This window comes from Solea senegalensis, linkage group LG2, assembly GCF_019176455.1.
Source record: "Solea senegalensis isolate Sse05_10M linkage group LG2, IFAPA_SoseM_1, whole genome shotgun sequence".
Lineage (NCBI taxonomy): Eukaryota > Metazoa > Chordata > Actinopteri > Pleuronectiformes > Soleidae > Solea > Solea senegalensis.
Window position 1 is genome coordinate 12,353,341 of NC_058022.1, and position 15,350 is coordinate 12,368,690.

The 15,350-nt window shown below is 40.4% G+C and overlaps 3 protein-coding genes and 1 non-coding gene across 4 annotated transcripts; 3 read left to right on the forward strand and 1 right to left on the reverse strand.

Moving 5' to 3' along the window:
• Positions 1–140: 140 nt before the first annotated feature.
• Positions 141–5,606, reverse strand: ankzf1 (ankyrin repeat and zinc finger peptidyl tRNA hydrolase 1). The gene is made up of 16 exons (XM_044019794.1): positions 5,359–5,606; positions 4,157–4,303; positions 3,929–4,059; positions 3,740–3,842; positions 3,442–3,647; positions 3,233–3,342; positions 2,977–3,130; positions 2,233–2,455; positions 2,047–2,145; positions 1,748–1,915; positions 1,491–1,622; positions 1,117–1,387; positions 921–1,032; positions 661–828; positions 506–576; positions 141–391 (listed from the first exon to the last, which is right to left on the reverse strand). The coding sequence occupies exons 2-16, from the start codon at positions 4,278–4,280 to the stop codon at positions 265–267; spliced, it is 2,199 nt and encodes a 732-aa protein (XP_043875729.1). The 5' UTR covers positions 4,281–4,303; positions 5,359–5,606; the 3' UTR covers positions 141–264.
• A 2,223-nt stretch (positions 5,607–7,829) lies between these two features.
• Positions 7,830–7,902, forward strand: trnak-uuu. The gene has a single exon. It is a non-coding gene; the product is annotated as a tRNA-Lys (tRNA).
• Positions 7,903–9,519: 1,617 nt separating this feature from the next.
• LOC122765539 (hatching enzyme 1.2) lies at positions 9,520–11,439 on the forward strand. Its single transcript, XM_044019846.1, has 9 exons — positions 9,520–9,767; positions 9,843–9,885; positions 9,981–10,043; positions 10,131–10,286; positions 10,438–10,555; positions 10,654–10,832; positions 10,995–11,076; positions 11,158–11,282; positions 11,376–11,439. Exons 1-9 carry the CDS (start codon positions 9,708–9,710, stop codon positions 11,393–11,395), a joined length of 846 nt encoding a protein of 281 aa, XP_043875781.1. The 5' UTR covers positions 9,520–9,707; the 3' UTR covers positions 11,396–11,439.
• Positions 11,440–12,369: 930 nt separating this feature from the next.
• On the forward strand, positions 12,370–14,715 carry hce2l1 (high choriolytic enzyme 2-like 1). Its single transcript, XM_044019849.1, has 9 exons — positions 12,370–12,441; positions 12,520–12,571; positions 12,708–12,761; positions 12,839–12,991; positions 13,078–13,195; positions 13,279–13,457; positions 14,228–14,309; positions 14,400–14,524; positions 14,620–14,715. The coding sequence occupies exons 1-9, from the start codon at positions 12,370–12,372 to the stop codon at positions 14,631–14,633; spliced, it is 849 nt and encodes a 282-aa protein (XP_043875784.1). The 3' UTR covers positions 14,634–14,715.
• Positions 14,716–15,350: the final 635 nt, after the last annotated feature.

Genomic DNA, 15,350 nt, shown 5'->3' on the forward strand with positions numbered 1-15,350 from the left:
TGTCTTTGACACAGGATTTAGTGGAGGGAGAGTCACGCTCAAATCTACTTGATGTTCCGGATCTAAACAAGTTCCAAGTTACCAGCAGCTTCATGATCATAATTACAAGATAATTATAGATCACAATAGGCCATGTTATGTCAGGTTATGTCATTTGCTTTCTTTTATTTCAGGACTGGACGATGATCAGACCGGCAGTCATGAACAACATTTACGTGTGTTTTTATGAGGTAGCATTTTTTTTTAAAAATGTCCTCGTGGGTGTTAGTTCTTGCCTGGGAGAGGGTTTGCTTTTCGATGTGCTTGGACACAGCGAGGGGTGCAGAACCAGTAGTCCAGGTACTGAAACGGGACCTTCCCAAGCAAAGACTCCCCACACGACCAGCACCTTCTGGTAACAAGGGGAAACCAACATAAAAAACACACACACACACAGCAGACATTTTTGAGTGACAAACATTAATTGGAATTAATGCACAGCTCAGTTGGCGCTTGTGGGTCTTACTTGATGTTAGAGATGCTGACTCCTGATGCAGCTACCTGCTCTGCCAACCTTTTCTCTGCTGCCAGAGCTCTCTAAAAACAAACAGAACACATGAACTGAACATTCACGTCTCTTCTTCTTTTAAAAACAATAAACAAAAATGCACAAGAACTCACCTTTTCCCGATCGCTCAGAGACGCAAACCTCTTCTTTTCCTCAGCCTCCAGCTCCTCTTTCTTCTTCTCCTCCTTCTGCTCTTTTTCTCGCTGTTTTCGCACTGCTTTTTGAGCCCTTTTCTTCTCCACCTTTTTGGATTCAATCTCTGCCGTCAGTGGCCCAGGCACCTGTGAGGTGTAGCGGAGTTGAATGTGAACCAATAAACTTGCAGCTTTAATGTGATGGATACCACTTATTAAGTCAGAGCATCGGCTCTCACCTGTGCCTTGCCGTAGTCATATCTGTCAGGATTCTCGCCCATGTATTTACGAAAGACATTTCTCGTGTCTTTGTCAGGGGCGACAATATACGGGCTCTGCCCTTTGTTATCCCTGTGAAACAAATATTGCACAAATTCTACTGATGATCACAGTGAAAGTGTATTTTGATCACTGCAGCTGGTTTTGCTTTCGTACCTGCAGGCCGGGTCTGCTCCTGCATCGAGGAGCAGCCTGACCACTGCCTTTTGTGCTGCTGCAGTTGCAACGTGCAGCAAAGTGAAGCCCGCGGAGTCTATGGGTTTATTGAGAAGTGTCACGTTTGAGTTGTTGGTCACCAACTGCTCTTGACTCTCTGTGGTTCCTTCACGCAGCTCCAACAGGCTGCTTAGGGCGTCCACGTCCCCAGTCTTGCAGGCCGTAAAGAGGCCGTCCCTCAGGCCATAATCCCATGACTCATCAACGGCTTCTATGAAGACACAGGAAGCTGAATTATGAGTTTTGAGAGAGAGAGAGAGAGAGAGAGATGTTCAGTGTAGGGAGCAATGGTAAGAAAAAGACCTCCTACTCACCCTCCACTTGTCTCTTGCTCTTTGCTTTCTTCTTTCCCTTGGTCTTTGTTTGCGTCTCTTGAGTGGCGTCCTCTGCAGGTGTAGCCCCCTGTAACACCTCTTCTTGTTCACCTGCTTCTGTATTACTCAATTCTGTGACAGATCGATATGGAATTTCATGAACTTTGCTGAACTTCTGAGTAAGAAATGAGCATTCCTATGGGTTCCTGTAACGTAGCTCTGTCCACCTACGTGACAGCACACTGGATTTGACCTACCCTCAGTTTGCATTTTGGCTCCCTCCTTCTTTCTCCTCCTCCTTCTCTTGTGCCTGGGAGGACATACTTCATATTCCCTGAGGTCCAGGGTTCCTAATGTCAGCTCCTCCATGTGTAGCTGGATGTCTCCACCCTCCTCTTTATCTGAGCTATCTGGGTTTTCTTCTGCTGATGCCAAACAAAAGAGGAAATATGATATAAAACCAAGTTTCATAATACAATACTTCTGTAAAGTTATTCTACAGTTACTTTAAAATTGGAAATCCACACACACACATATCCAGACATGTTAAACTTACCCGGCTCTTGATCAGAGTTTTTCGGTTCTACTGATTTGACAGTTTTCTTCCACACCTTTTTCGACGGACTGAAGACTGCAGACATGTCTGTGTCTCTCCCTGCATTAAGATATTTCTGATTATACCTTGGCTGTATGACAGTGAGCAGGCAACATGTTATTACTCCAAGTATGTTATTCAGCTTACCGTAAACACGAACTGTGGAAAGCATCTCGTGTACCCGCTGCACTTCTCGAAACGTTGACCTGCGCGTTGGGAAGGGAAGTGTGCTGATCCTGGGATCTTTCTTGTCAAAAGGTGCTGCCCGACCACTAAAAAATATGCTCTTGTTGTAGCTGGGGGCTCGTATAAATATTGCCGAGGCCTCCTTCAAGTGTTCGGCCCAGGTTACAAGGAGATCCTGAATATCCTGCATGAAAGTGACATAGACATTTTACATTAACTAGTCTGTAAAGAACCATATTTACTCAGAACACCCTGGTTTTCCAACAAAGTGTGTCCACCACAGTAACTTGTGTTTTTGGATTTATTTGACAAAAATTACAAAAGGAAAAAGCATACATATCGACACTTATCACGTCTGAACGCGGTCAGAAAAACTGCTCCGACAGACCCCGATCCCCTTAAAGCTACAGGCACTTATTTTTTTCTATCCCATAGGAAATAAATTGGGATATTTTGAATGAAATACCGATGCTTGAGTGCAACAAATATGGTGAAAATATTAATTAAATAATAATTAGGACTTAACCAAACACGTTTAAATGCAGTTAAATCCTTAAAACTAATATGAATCCAAATTAGATTTAATCATGAACTGAATGAGACAAAGATGGGACTTAACCAGGATTATGTGGACCATTGATGTGTTGAATAAAACACTATTAAGCATTAGTATAACTACAATAGCTGAACAGATAATAATCTTGCCTTGACGAGAGCTGCCTCATTATGTCGCCTCAGAGCCGCCCCTGCAGACTTCGGTGCGTGACTGCGATTCTGAGAGTCTCTCAGCCCTTGAGCGGTGCCGCGCTTCGCTCGCACCGTGTATCGGTGGAAAGTCTTGTGCTGAAGGACTTCTTTTCTGTAACACAAATACAGCTGTCAATACAGAGGTGTGTGTGTCCCATGGCTCTTCACTTTCTGTGGAACATCTGGAATCTAAAACCAACCACATTCTGCTTACCCTTGGAATATAGCACCAGCAAAATGGCCTCCACCTGTCATGAGAATGACCCACACTGTCTTTCTACTTAAAGCCATTAGAGAGGATACTGCATCCAGCTCATCATTTGCCTGAAACGATTGCAAGAACAAAACATGAAGTTAGGATGAAGTGAGAAGGTCACACAGACAAACGGTACACTGTCAATGACTGAACCTGCTGCAACTCACCTTCCCCGGCAGAATACAGCGATGGACTGATAGATACTGTCCACCTAAGTTCTGGAAAACCACTTTACTGGAGACTCGACAAGTCATTGAACTGGTTTCAATTGAGCCGTCAATGTCTGTGCCAGGGGCGTTACTGCTTGCTCCCCCACCATCGCTGTTCTCTTCCTCTGAATCAGACTCTGAGCCTGAGATACTGGACATGTCTCCTGTATAGAGATGAGTGGAAATCAATTAGCTGTTACCATCGCTCCCTTACTTTCCTCTTACACTCTGTGCTAGGTGTGTAGGGCTTTCTCACCAGCTCCAGTTTTCCTCTCAAACTCCTCCACTGTGATGGGCGACAACCCTGCCAACTTTTGTCTCAAGTTGAAGCGATGCCAGTCGAGCTTGTAGTGTTCCATCTGACATGGTCACCCAGAAGACACATTCATCACATTAGCATCTTGTACTGGAACAAAACAGCGAGGAGTGTTTTGATGATGATCACCTGCTCCTCGCGGTTGATGAAGGGGCACCTGCAGGCTGAGCAGACCATCTTGTCCGACACCTCTTTAGCTAAGTTGCACTCTCGCTGTCTGTCACACTCCACATGTTTATCTTCCAACACTGTGTGAGGGTCTATGTGTTAAACAAGTAGAAAGTCAGAGCACAGAACAGAGCAGACATGAACTTCCAGAGCTGTAGTTTATATACAGTACATACAGTATATACATACCGGGAGGGCCAGGCTCTGTGTTGGCAGATTGCTTCAGGAAAGACCTCACTTCTCTCAGTCCAAGCAAAGCCTCATCATTTGGGCAAAGATCAAAGACGGAGCGCTGGTCAACACAAGTCGTCATCACTGTAGGTTTTATTTACCAGACTTGGGGCAAAATAAACAGATAAACCTACAGTTAGTTGGGTGTCAACTTACTGGAGTAATTTCTTCTTGGTGCAGATAAACCTGACGTCACTTAAACGTAATGCGGAGTTATTTTTAAATTGCTGTGTTGTTACTTAAGTAAACAGTGGTGCTGTTGAATTCTTCATGTTGATACTTGCCTTCATTGAATGCCCTAACATTTGAAAAGGAAATTGCATCTGCCTTTGATCTTAACTTTATGGACAGTTCTAAGACAGGTTTTTAAAAGATCAGAGACATTTTTTTGCAACGCTGATCAAATATGTCTTTGATATTTGCTTTAATCTGCAACTGTCTCTGATCTTTTAACATATGTCTTTGATCTTTGCTACCTATTCATCCGGTGCAATAACGGCGAAGAAATTAACAGCACACTATTGCTGCATGTTTTGATATGTCATTTATCGAGGTTATCCCATACCTGCATGGCATCCTTTACAGAATAATTAGAAGTGGAATAAAAACGATGGATTGTAAAAGATAACAGTGAATGTTAAAGATTGTTAAAAGTTCACAAAAAAAAAATGCTTTCCAACTTGAAAATTCCACAAGGGGGCGCCAGCTGTTTTTCACTTTTTAAATAATCTTTCAAATAATATGCAGACATAAAAAAAAGGGTATTTTGTTTCCAACCAAAATGTAAGGTCACGTGATCTTAGTGTGTTTTAGTTATATACATATTTTATTGCAATAACATCGCGAATAACGATTATTTTTGTATGGATAATCGTAAAATTATATTTCCCCCAAGCATATGAATTACACTAGTCTGTTATTACAAATAAATGACACATATTGCATCACAATCATTTACAGGCACTACAAGTCGATCATACACTCAATGATTAAAGCTGAAGCTCAATGATTAAAGCCTGAATCTGTCCTTTGACCAACACGTGTCGTACTAACGTCACTAGCGGTGAATGTGCCGTTTTGCTGCTCTAACAGATTTTTAAGTAGACGACATATTATGGTACGAGTAACAACTACTTACGAACTTAAAAATAGCCGCTTACCATAAAAAGATGTCAGTCAGAGGAGTGAGGTTTTCACCATGTGCCGTACAGCGGCGAGGATTAAACAACACTAACTGTCAAATCCACCTTTTCAAATGGGATCATATGCTGGGATATATGCGACAGCAGGACTGTGAGTGGAAACAACAACAGCAGAGAGATCGTTGTCAACTGGATCCGACGCGTCTTATCCTATGTTAGAAAAACACGTTTCCTCTTTTTCCTTCCTCCCGTCATTATAAACTACGGAAGCCTCAACGCGTCAGAAGGCATAAAAAGGCGAAGCAATGTATTATGTGAGTGTATTAAGTTTAAACGACTGTTAATGTGACTATATATATATATATATATACATATGTATATATGTATATATATATATATATTTCATTTTAAATCAATGGACTTTCGATCGTCACTTTCGATTAAGTGTAGGTTTTTTGTTGGTTTGTTTTTGTTTTTTGAAGTGTGGTTGTATTAGATATATTGAGTGACACACACTCTTGATTTTGTATGCTATTTCTGAGAATCAGACTGGGACCTGTATGTGGTCTGCTCTCGCTATCATCAGCGATACGTGGAAAAAAATTAAAAAAGGAAAAATAGGGTGACATAAAGGAAAACACTTTATTGGGTCCAACAGAATATATACAAATTGATTCATAAATATTAAATGACACACAGAAATAACAAGCGATTCTTTACAAAACAAATAAAAATATACATTTTTGAATCACGTGGGTTTGCTTTGATTTCACTTTCTCTTTGTGGTCAGAGTGGATCAGTGGACAAAGCCTCTGCTGTTGGCAAAAAAATAGGCAGTTTATTACAAACTTTAGCAAAAAGAAGTTGCCCAGGATGTAGATATCCTCCACACTCTCCTTACCAGACACATTGCGAGTTTTGGCCTCTGCCAGAAGTTGTTGCACCTCCAAAATTTCAGCAGTGAGGCTTCTTGCCTTGTTTGTTAGACGCTCACTCCTTTCCTCTAAATTTCGGTTTCTGAAACACGGGGAAGTTTACAGAGCAGGTCTGCACATTTAAAACATCCGTTTCTGTGCACACAACACACAACAATACCTGTCCTCTGAGATTTGACCATTCAGTTGTTCAGAAAGATCCCTTTCCTTTAGCAGCATTTGACCCAGTTGCTGTAACACATCAATAACTCCACTATTTGCCATTGTCAACTCCATTCGCTGCTCAGATTCTCTTGAGCTGCAAATGAGAGTTGAACTTATTAGACAGTAAACAACTACACACAAATCAACACAAAACAGTACAGTTACCAATAGCAGCAAATGCCTGTCAGGTCTGGTCAGCGCCTTCATACCTCATACAACCACACAAAATACCTGAATTATTTCTTTAATTTAGTTTCAACAATATATCATTGTGCAGTAGTGCTCCAAATCTTTTTCAATTGGATGTGATTAAATACAGTATTATCCCTTCTGAATTCAGTCTATGCTCATACTGCTCATTGGTTTTAGTTCTTACTTAGATGAGACTTCATTGATATATTTTTACACCTGACAAGGGCTTTTATATGGAAGAGAATAAGGGTCATGTGAAATTTGTTTGGGAAACAAACATTTAAAAAAGAATAACAGAATTTCTGACTTTAAATCTCAGAATTCTGACTTTAATCAGAATTCTGACTTTAATCTCAAAATCAAAATCTCAGAATTCTTTTCTTCTTTTTTGTTTCCAGTTTTTAGTTGCATGTGGCCCTAATAATCTTCTTTACAACCAAACATGTCACAAATAAATAAATAGAATAAGTAATTTATTTAAAAAAAAAAAAAAAAACATATATAAAAAATAGAATTAGGTTGATAGCATTGAAATACCCAGCAGGCCTCACAGGGTTGGTCTCTTGAAAACACAATCATTACAGGCGTGAAAGCAACAGTTAGTGACTGTTTGTGTTGAACCTGCATTCACATTTGGACTGAACCGAGCACAACACATGACCACTACAGGACTCATGTTGGTGTTCACAGAACAAAACTTAGCTCAAAATGAATCACATTACCATTCAAGCGTCTCCTGCTCGACACGCTGCCTTTGCTTCTGAATGTCCTCCAGTTTGAGTCTGTTCTCCAGGACGGCTTGTCGCCATGTGTTCATCTGCTCCTGCAATTCGGCGACACAACACACAGCGTTAACTATTGTTTTCTGCTCAAGGGTGAACTTCTTCAGCTGTTTTCCTTCTTCGTTTGCACCGTAATTAGCTGTAGCCACAAACACTAAGCATACGACGTTTGGTTTGTTCCAGTTAATTCGTGTTTGACGGCAACTTTATCTCGTCGTACCGTGGAATGGTCACGTCGCGCTGGGTACGTGAGGTGTGCAAATTCGCCCATGATATCATACATTTCTGCAGAATTCCACATTCAACGTCAGTTAAATAGTATTCGAATTGGTATACCTTACCATTGTTATATCTGTCTCCATTGCGTTTGCTCAGAGCCCGGATAGCTCAGTCGGTAGAGCATCAGACTTTTAATCTGAGGGTCCAGGGTTCAAGTCCCTGTTCGGGCGATAATTTATTTTCACATGAAGAAGAGTATATTCATTTTCCATACGCTTGATGACCATGTTTGTAGATGAAGTTAAAGAGTGAAGTGCTGCTGTTTAGAGGTTTAACATGTGCATTTACAAATGGACTTCTGCTTACCTTGGTTGTCAGGCCTGAACGTTCATCCATTTTCTACCGCTTTATCCTCCACAGCCAGGGCCACATGTAGAGACAAACACCCATTCACTCTCACACCTACGGTCAATTTAGAGTGTCCAATTTACTTAATCCCCATATTGCATGTTTTTGGTCTGTGGGAAGATGCCGGAGATCCCGGAGAAAACCCTCACACACACGGGGAGTACATGCAGAAAGAACCTTGTTCAAATCGGGGCTCGAACCAGCCTGAACAATTAATCGAAATTTGATTCGAATCGCGATACAGCGCCAATATTTCTTAAAGCCAATTCTTAAAACTTAAAGAATTTTTAGATTCAATCTCAGTCCTGAGGTGTGCACATCATGTTCTACAGATTGACGCAAACATCTTTGTTTTCCCACACAAATATCAGAGTAATCACAGTCATCACTTTTAATATGTTATTCAAATGAAAATGAGAATAAGTATGTAAAAATGACCATTCCCTCTCATGTCGTCTCCTGAAACCAGACTGCTCATTCTTCTCTGACCTGTGACATCAACAAGACATTTTCACTCAGAGAACTGTCTCACTGGATATTTTTTTAAAGTTATGGTGTGTACTCAATACCCAGATCAGCCTTCAACAATCTCACATTTAAAGCTACCTTCAGGGCGTAGCCAAGACTTTTTCCCACCACCTAGGAGTCTGTTATTGATACAAATGTAATACTATAAATTACCTATATATTATAGCTGTTATTTACGCCAAATCAGTGGAGAGAGGGTAGTAAAATGATAAAACTTGTTTTAATCTTTCAAGTGTGGTATACTGAAAGTGAAAAAATAACTAAATACAACAGCAGACATTGCATTTGCTGCAAACTAGAAAACCAGTTTAAGAGCCTTGGTTTTGAAAACATGGAACGGATGCAATTTAGTTACGATAAACACGATTTAGATTCATGAATGTAGCTAAAGATATAGATCAACGGAGACAAGATTCAGCAGCGCGTCACATGTTTGTGACATCAGCTTCTCGGTAGCGTAATTCCTAAACGCTTGAATAACTGCCAGATATGGAAAGTGAAAGTTATCTTGGAAAAAGCAGCAGAAAGAGGCAGAAGCACTCACTCATTGAAGGGATATGTTGAAATTGGGGGTAAGTGGGCCCCAAGCATCCGCTCAGTTCACTTATACCTATAGGGCCAGCCCTGTGCTGCCATGCAATTGTTAGATTAGATTTGCATGAACCTAAAAAAGTGAAGTTTTGTTACTGTCACATATCATCAGATATTACTAGAATACCACTGCATGTAAACTGTTGGTAAGCTTAGTTTCAGTAGGAAGAAAACAGTACTCCTGGTCAGTGAATCATACAACCAAAGCCTTAAATTGCCATGGATAGATGCCACACATTAAAACATTTAATTTGAAGCTAGTGATTGAATTGAAGCTGTTATTATACACTGTGGGACCTCACATTATCCTACTGTTGGAGTTGTTGTTTATGAAAGAATCTAACTAATTTGGGGATTAAACTCACTCAAACAAATAACACTAACCATACCATGTAATTTACCCTGAGATAATCATGGGTATTATCTCAGGACAGTGATTGGAAACACTTATAAAGCCAAGTGTTTCCAAGTAAAATGGCAACACAGACGACACATCTGAGCAGCCAAGATGGACCGGATTATCCTCCTGTGCATGGTCTCCTCCAGTATTTCAGCTGCACACACTCAGGTAAATATGCACAGGTTGAATTTAACAGGTTGAACAACCGTTTTTGAATCGTGTACAACTTTGCCCCTTTTGCAGAATTTTTTGTTCAGCCCAAAATGGGGACCTGTTGGCTTTAAAGGTACAGTCAATGCAATTTTAATCAGATTGTAGCATGAGTGCAGTAAAGACTGCAGTAAAGACACACACAAATTGACTAATATTCTTCTTTTTAAGAGCGTGAGGAGGATGCTGTTGGGACAGCGATGGATGAAATCATTAAAGCAAATGAGTTCCAAGGTAAGTTGCAGACAATTTGTTTGAAACATACTGTAACACATGTTTTCCAGTCTCTAATGCTTATGACTTCGCTGATGTTTGTCCCAGCTTCTCGAATCATTGATGGCTCCACCAGCCTGAGAGAGGGAGACATTGCTGTCTCTGCTGGAAGACGCTCCAAAGTCTGCTTTGCACGGAGCTGCCTCTGGTCAAAGTCGGTGGACGGACATGTCTACATTCCGTACAAGCTGTCACCTGACTACAGTATGCTTCTAACTTAGTTATTGGAATCGCATTTTCTGTATTCAATGTGACTATTTAAATACAATGCTGTTGTTTTCTGTAGTGTAACAGATCACAGTCATATTGTTCATACATTTAACAACTTTTTCTTTTTTTTTTTTTAAACCAACAGCTGAAATTGATACAAAGCAGATAAAGAAAGGGATGGAGAACATAGAGAAAGGAACTTGTGTGCGATTTGTGCCTCGGACTCACCAGCGAGACTACATCGACATCCAGCAAAAGTCTGGGTGAGGGGATGAGAACATTTTATTTCATAACCTTGCAGAACTTATTTTAAAAATTCGAAATAGTGTCTCGATGTATGTGTTTGTGGTTGTTAATGCAGGTGCTGGTCCTACCTTGGTTCCCGTGGTGGAAGACAGACCGTGTCCCTCCAGAGCCCCGACTGTGTCCAAGTTGGAGTGGTTTCCCATGAGTTCATGCATGCCCTGGGGTTTGTGCACGAGCAGTCTCGCTTTGACCGGGACAACTATGTCACCATCATGTGGCCAAACATTTGGAGGGGTAATTTCCATGGGGCGGGAAAGAGGGGGTGGCATTGGGTCATGAAATCTCCACAAACAGCTTTTAGAACGACGCGTATCTGGGTACCAATTTTCACAAATAGAGATGTAAAATGCCTAATATTGTACATAAATAAATAAATACGTTTCCCATTTCCAACAGATCGTTTAAGGAATTTTGAGAAATTCAGGACGGACAATCTGGACCTGCCATATGACTATGGCTCAATCATGCACTTTGGGATGTAAGCAGTGTAACCTTGATTTAATCAATGCACAGCCTCATTGTATACTTCACATATTTGTAATGATGTGTATGTTTGTAGGTATGCCTACTCTCAGGATGGGGAGCCAACCATCATTCCTAAGAAAAGCAAAGACACAAAGCTGGGCCAAGCAACGACTCTCAGCCACATTGACAGGCTGAAAATCAACAAGCTTTACGAATGCGGTTGGTACCAAACCTGCTTTCAGACGTTTGTAACGGTAATACAAAATGTGAAGGAAAAAACGTGTTTAATTCCTTTTCTTTTCTTTCCCACAGGTGACAGGGATGATTATTAACCAGACTGGAGTGGAGGGGAGGGGAGGCTAATATAAGACGTTGCTGTTATATCTGAAAGACATTTTAAATAAACATTTCTGTGATCACTTCCTCTCTGTGCATGCAAATGTGTGAGTTTAAACAGGTTGAGACAGTAAAAGTGGTGTGAGAGACCAGTCAAAGAAGGTCAACACTGACATTCATCGTAATTTAGTTTGAACTTCCATGTGCCACTATATGCTATATAGAGTTTCAATTATTTCATAAATTAGTCTGAGAAAACATGAATGTAAATAAAATGGGTTTCTACACTTAGCAGACCAAGACTAAAGAGGGCACTTACTTAGTTTTGTGATAGGTCATGGAAGCATCCACATTTTAAATAAAGAACGTTCAACTCAAATACAGCAGTGTTATGTTTCAGCATTTCCACCAACCACATATTTGAAATTCACTAAACTTCCCATCAAGTGTAGTTCTCCCCTGTGTCACTGCCTTTTAAATTTGCCCCAGGGACAAAAATAAAGATAATATTGGGAGAAGGATTCTGTTTTGTTTTTATATTTATATGAGAAAATGTTTGCCGTCAAGCCAGTTATCAGCTGAGTTTATCACTAAATCACTAGTTGCCACGTTCGGTCAGACACAAATTGCTAGTCTGTGGGATGGGGCGAACAGTTATTCTCCTGATAGCAACTGCTGAGCTGAAGCACATCCAGCAGCAAAACACAAAAGTGCTGAATCTTGACGTACGGTAAATACAGGGCACAAGTGAGGGTCAGCAGCGGGACCACCTGTTACGGCTCAGCAGTGGACTTGGCTAAATTACACACGCGGGTTGATGAGGGGGTCTTAATCGTGCTTCATCATAGAACATGTGCCCAATCAGTACAGGGCACAGGAGGAGAAGTGGCTATATAGATTCAGTGGAGGAGAGGAGCTCATTTGCACTGGAATACCGCAGACTGATAGTGGTCTACCAAACTGACCCACAATGAATTCTACCACGATCCTCCTCTGTGTCTTCTTTGGCTTGCTGACCCAGGCGTACCTTCTCCCTGTTAAGGTCAGTACAAATATTTTAGATCACAGCCCCATTATGTTTTGTAGCCCAACTCTTTTAATGTGCACCTCTGTGTTACAGAACTCCACAGGAGTACATGACGGTAAAGTGAGGTTGAAAAGGAAATACTCAGGTGGGCTCTTGGCAAGAAAGAAACCTTTAAGTGCACTTCATCATGCATGTAAATAACAATCTTTTAACAACATTTTTTTATGGTGTTTTTTTTTGTAAAACAGAGGAAGCCTATCATTATTTCTCTTTAAATGTAGATGATGACTTTGATGACATAAATGCGATGGATCAAATCCTGGCAGTCAACAGTAGTAAGTAATCTGCAAGTTATGCGAAATCATGCCTGTTCGTATCATGTACGACGCATGTTTGTTTTTTCTCTCGTAAGGGCTGCGAGCACCTCGAGGCGTGACATTCAGAGAAGGCGATATTGCCACTTCACACTTGCAGAGTGCAATAACTTGCCCTGGCAACTCCTGTCTGTGGCCTAAATCAGTCGATGGATTTGTTTATGTTCCATACATCATTTCCCCACTATACGGTATATGAATTCATATGGAGCAAGTATTTTAGAGGGGCTATTTGCAGTTTGAATGTTTGTCACAATTTTGCTTCATGTTTTTTTAGACGACATGGACAGAATCACCATAGAAACCGGGATGCAAGACATCGCCGCTGGAACGTGCATCAAATTTGTTCCACGCACTCATGAGGGTAATTTCCTCGACGTTCAGCCAAGATATGGGTGAGTAGGATTCTGACAACATGTTGCACCTTTGTGTTGTTTCTATATAATTATTGCATGAGATTTTTGTTGCGTTCTCCAAGCTGCTGGTCATTCCTGGGGCAGACTGGGGGAAGCCAAACTTTGTCACTGCAGACTCCTGGATGCATGTGGGCAGGAGTGGCCTCCCACGAGTTCATGCACGCTCTTGGCTTTGTCCATGAGCAGTCCCGCTCTGACCGAGACCACTATGTTACAATTGTATGGAATAACATCATGCCAGGTTAGGATTGAGGATGAGGTTCATTTCATGTTGTGTTTTCCTATTTATGATGACATAAATAATGTGCTTTTTAGTAAAATGTCCTCTATGTGCGCTGATGATTGACTTATTGATTATGCCATGCTACAGCAGATTTTATTTTGTCAGACTGTTTAACCCTTAGTTAACCCAAGAGCACCCTTGGTAAATTACTGTGGGAATAATACACAACTCCTTATATGGACATCCTGGGGGTGTGTGTTTACAGATCACATATTCAGGCTTTACAAAATGTGTTGAGTCTATGAGTCAAAGTTATGATTAATTCTATATTGAATATTTTTAAAAAGAAAAAGGCATTAGTGATAATGGTGCTAAAATCACAAAATAGACAGTTTTCCGTCTATTTTTGTTCATAAAAATGAGCCAAGCGAACTTTGAAATTTAACTAATTTGAGTTGTTTTTCTTGGCAAGTTGGCAAAAATCAGATTGCCTATAGGTTGTGCTGAAAAAAAACATATGTCTATGTATATTGCACATTCTTATAGCCACTGTGTGTAAGTTTCAATATAGTAATGGCAAAAAGCAGGCTAAAGTGTTCTAAGGATTAAAACAGAGCTGTAAAATAATCTGTACCTTTTATAATGATTTGAAATGTATTGGAATATTGGATGAACTGCTGCAACTGTACATTTTGAGGTCTTATAGAGCCATGAGGGCCAGGCACTTTTGTGCATGACACAACAATCAGTCAATCAATCAAATGTCCTTTATTTTTGTGCTCTACCAGACCGCATTCACAACTTCAGGAAACAGCTGACAAACAATCTCAACAGCCCATATGACTACAACTCTGTCATGCATTATGGAAGGTATGCTGCTCCTTGAGGCAACATAATAACAGGGTTTTTTTTTGTTTTGTTTGTGCTGGGGCATTACAAGCATATACTTTATGCATGCAGGTATGCCTTCTCTGAAGACGGTGGACCAACGATCATCCCCAAACCAGATCCTTACATTCCTATTGGCCAGCGAGATGGACCGAGTGCTCTAGATCTTCATAAAATTAACGTCCTTTATAACTGTGGTAGGTGACTTAGACAATCTGACATCATTGCTGGACATCATTATTTCTTCAATAAAAATTAATGATGTATAATTTTTCTTTTCATTCCGTCATAGGTGCCAATGAGTAACTGGATCCAGAGAGTTAACCTAGTTTTTTTATAGTCTTATCTGTTGAATGTGCTCCCAGGTAATAAGTGCTATAGTCTTCAGCATGTGGTAAACATACATTTGTAGCCATTTCATTTCTCTGAATTCATATTTTCACTATTACAATTATTAGTCTGTATTTTTAGATTGAGTTCAATCTTTTCTTCTTCTTTTTTTTTTTAGAACATTCTGTGAAACTCTGTCATAAAATGAAATAAATGGACCATTCAAAATTGAAGAACAGCATTTCTCTAACAAGTATTTAAGCACTGTGATAATATACTGGACCAGAAGTAAATGAGTTTCTCATGTGCGGACAGCTGACATTTAAATCACAGCATGCACAGACTGAAAGTGTTTGTTCTGTTTCTGCCTCCTTCTCAGCTTCTGCTCTCTTAAATAAAACCAGTGCAACACTAAGTGATATGCTTACTGTTTTACTTTCTGCATGTCGTGCAGCCATGGACTTCAAACTGGGGCTTCCATTGTGATCCATTATTAAAAATATGCAGTGTTACAGAATATGTCTGATCATCTTTAAAAAATATATTTTTATTAATGTCAAGTTTCAAGAGTATTCAAATATTAAAACAAAGGTTGTTTGCTTTACTTAGGTGTTCCTGCCACCATGCGACCCAGTGTCAGCAGTCATTATCTGTTCTTCACATCCAAATCTAAACTGAGGCAGAATGAAAGGA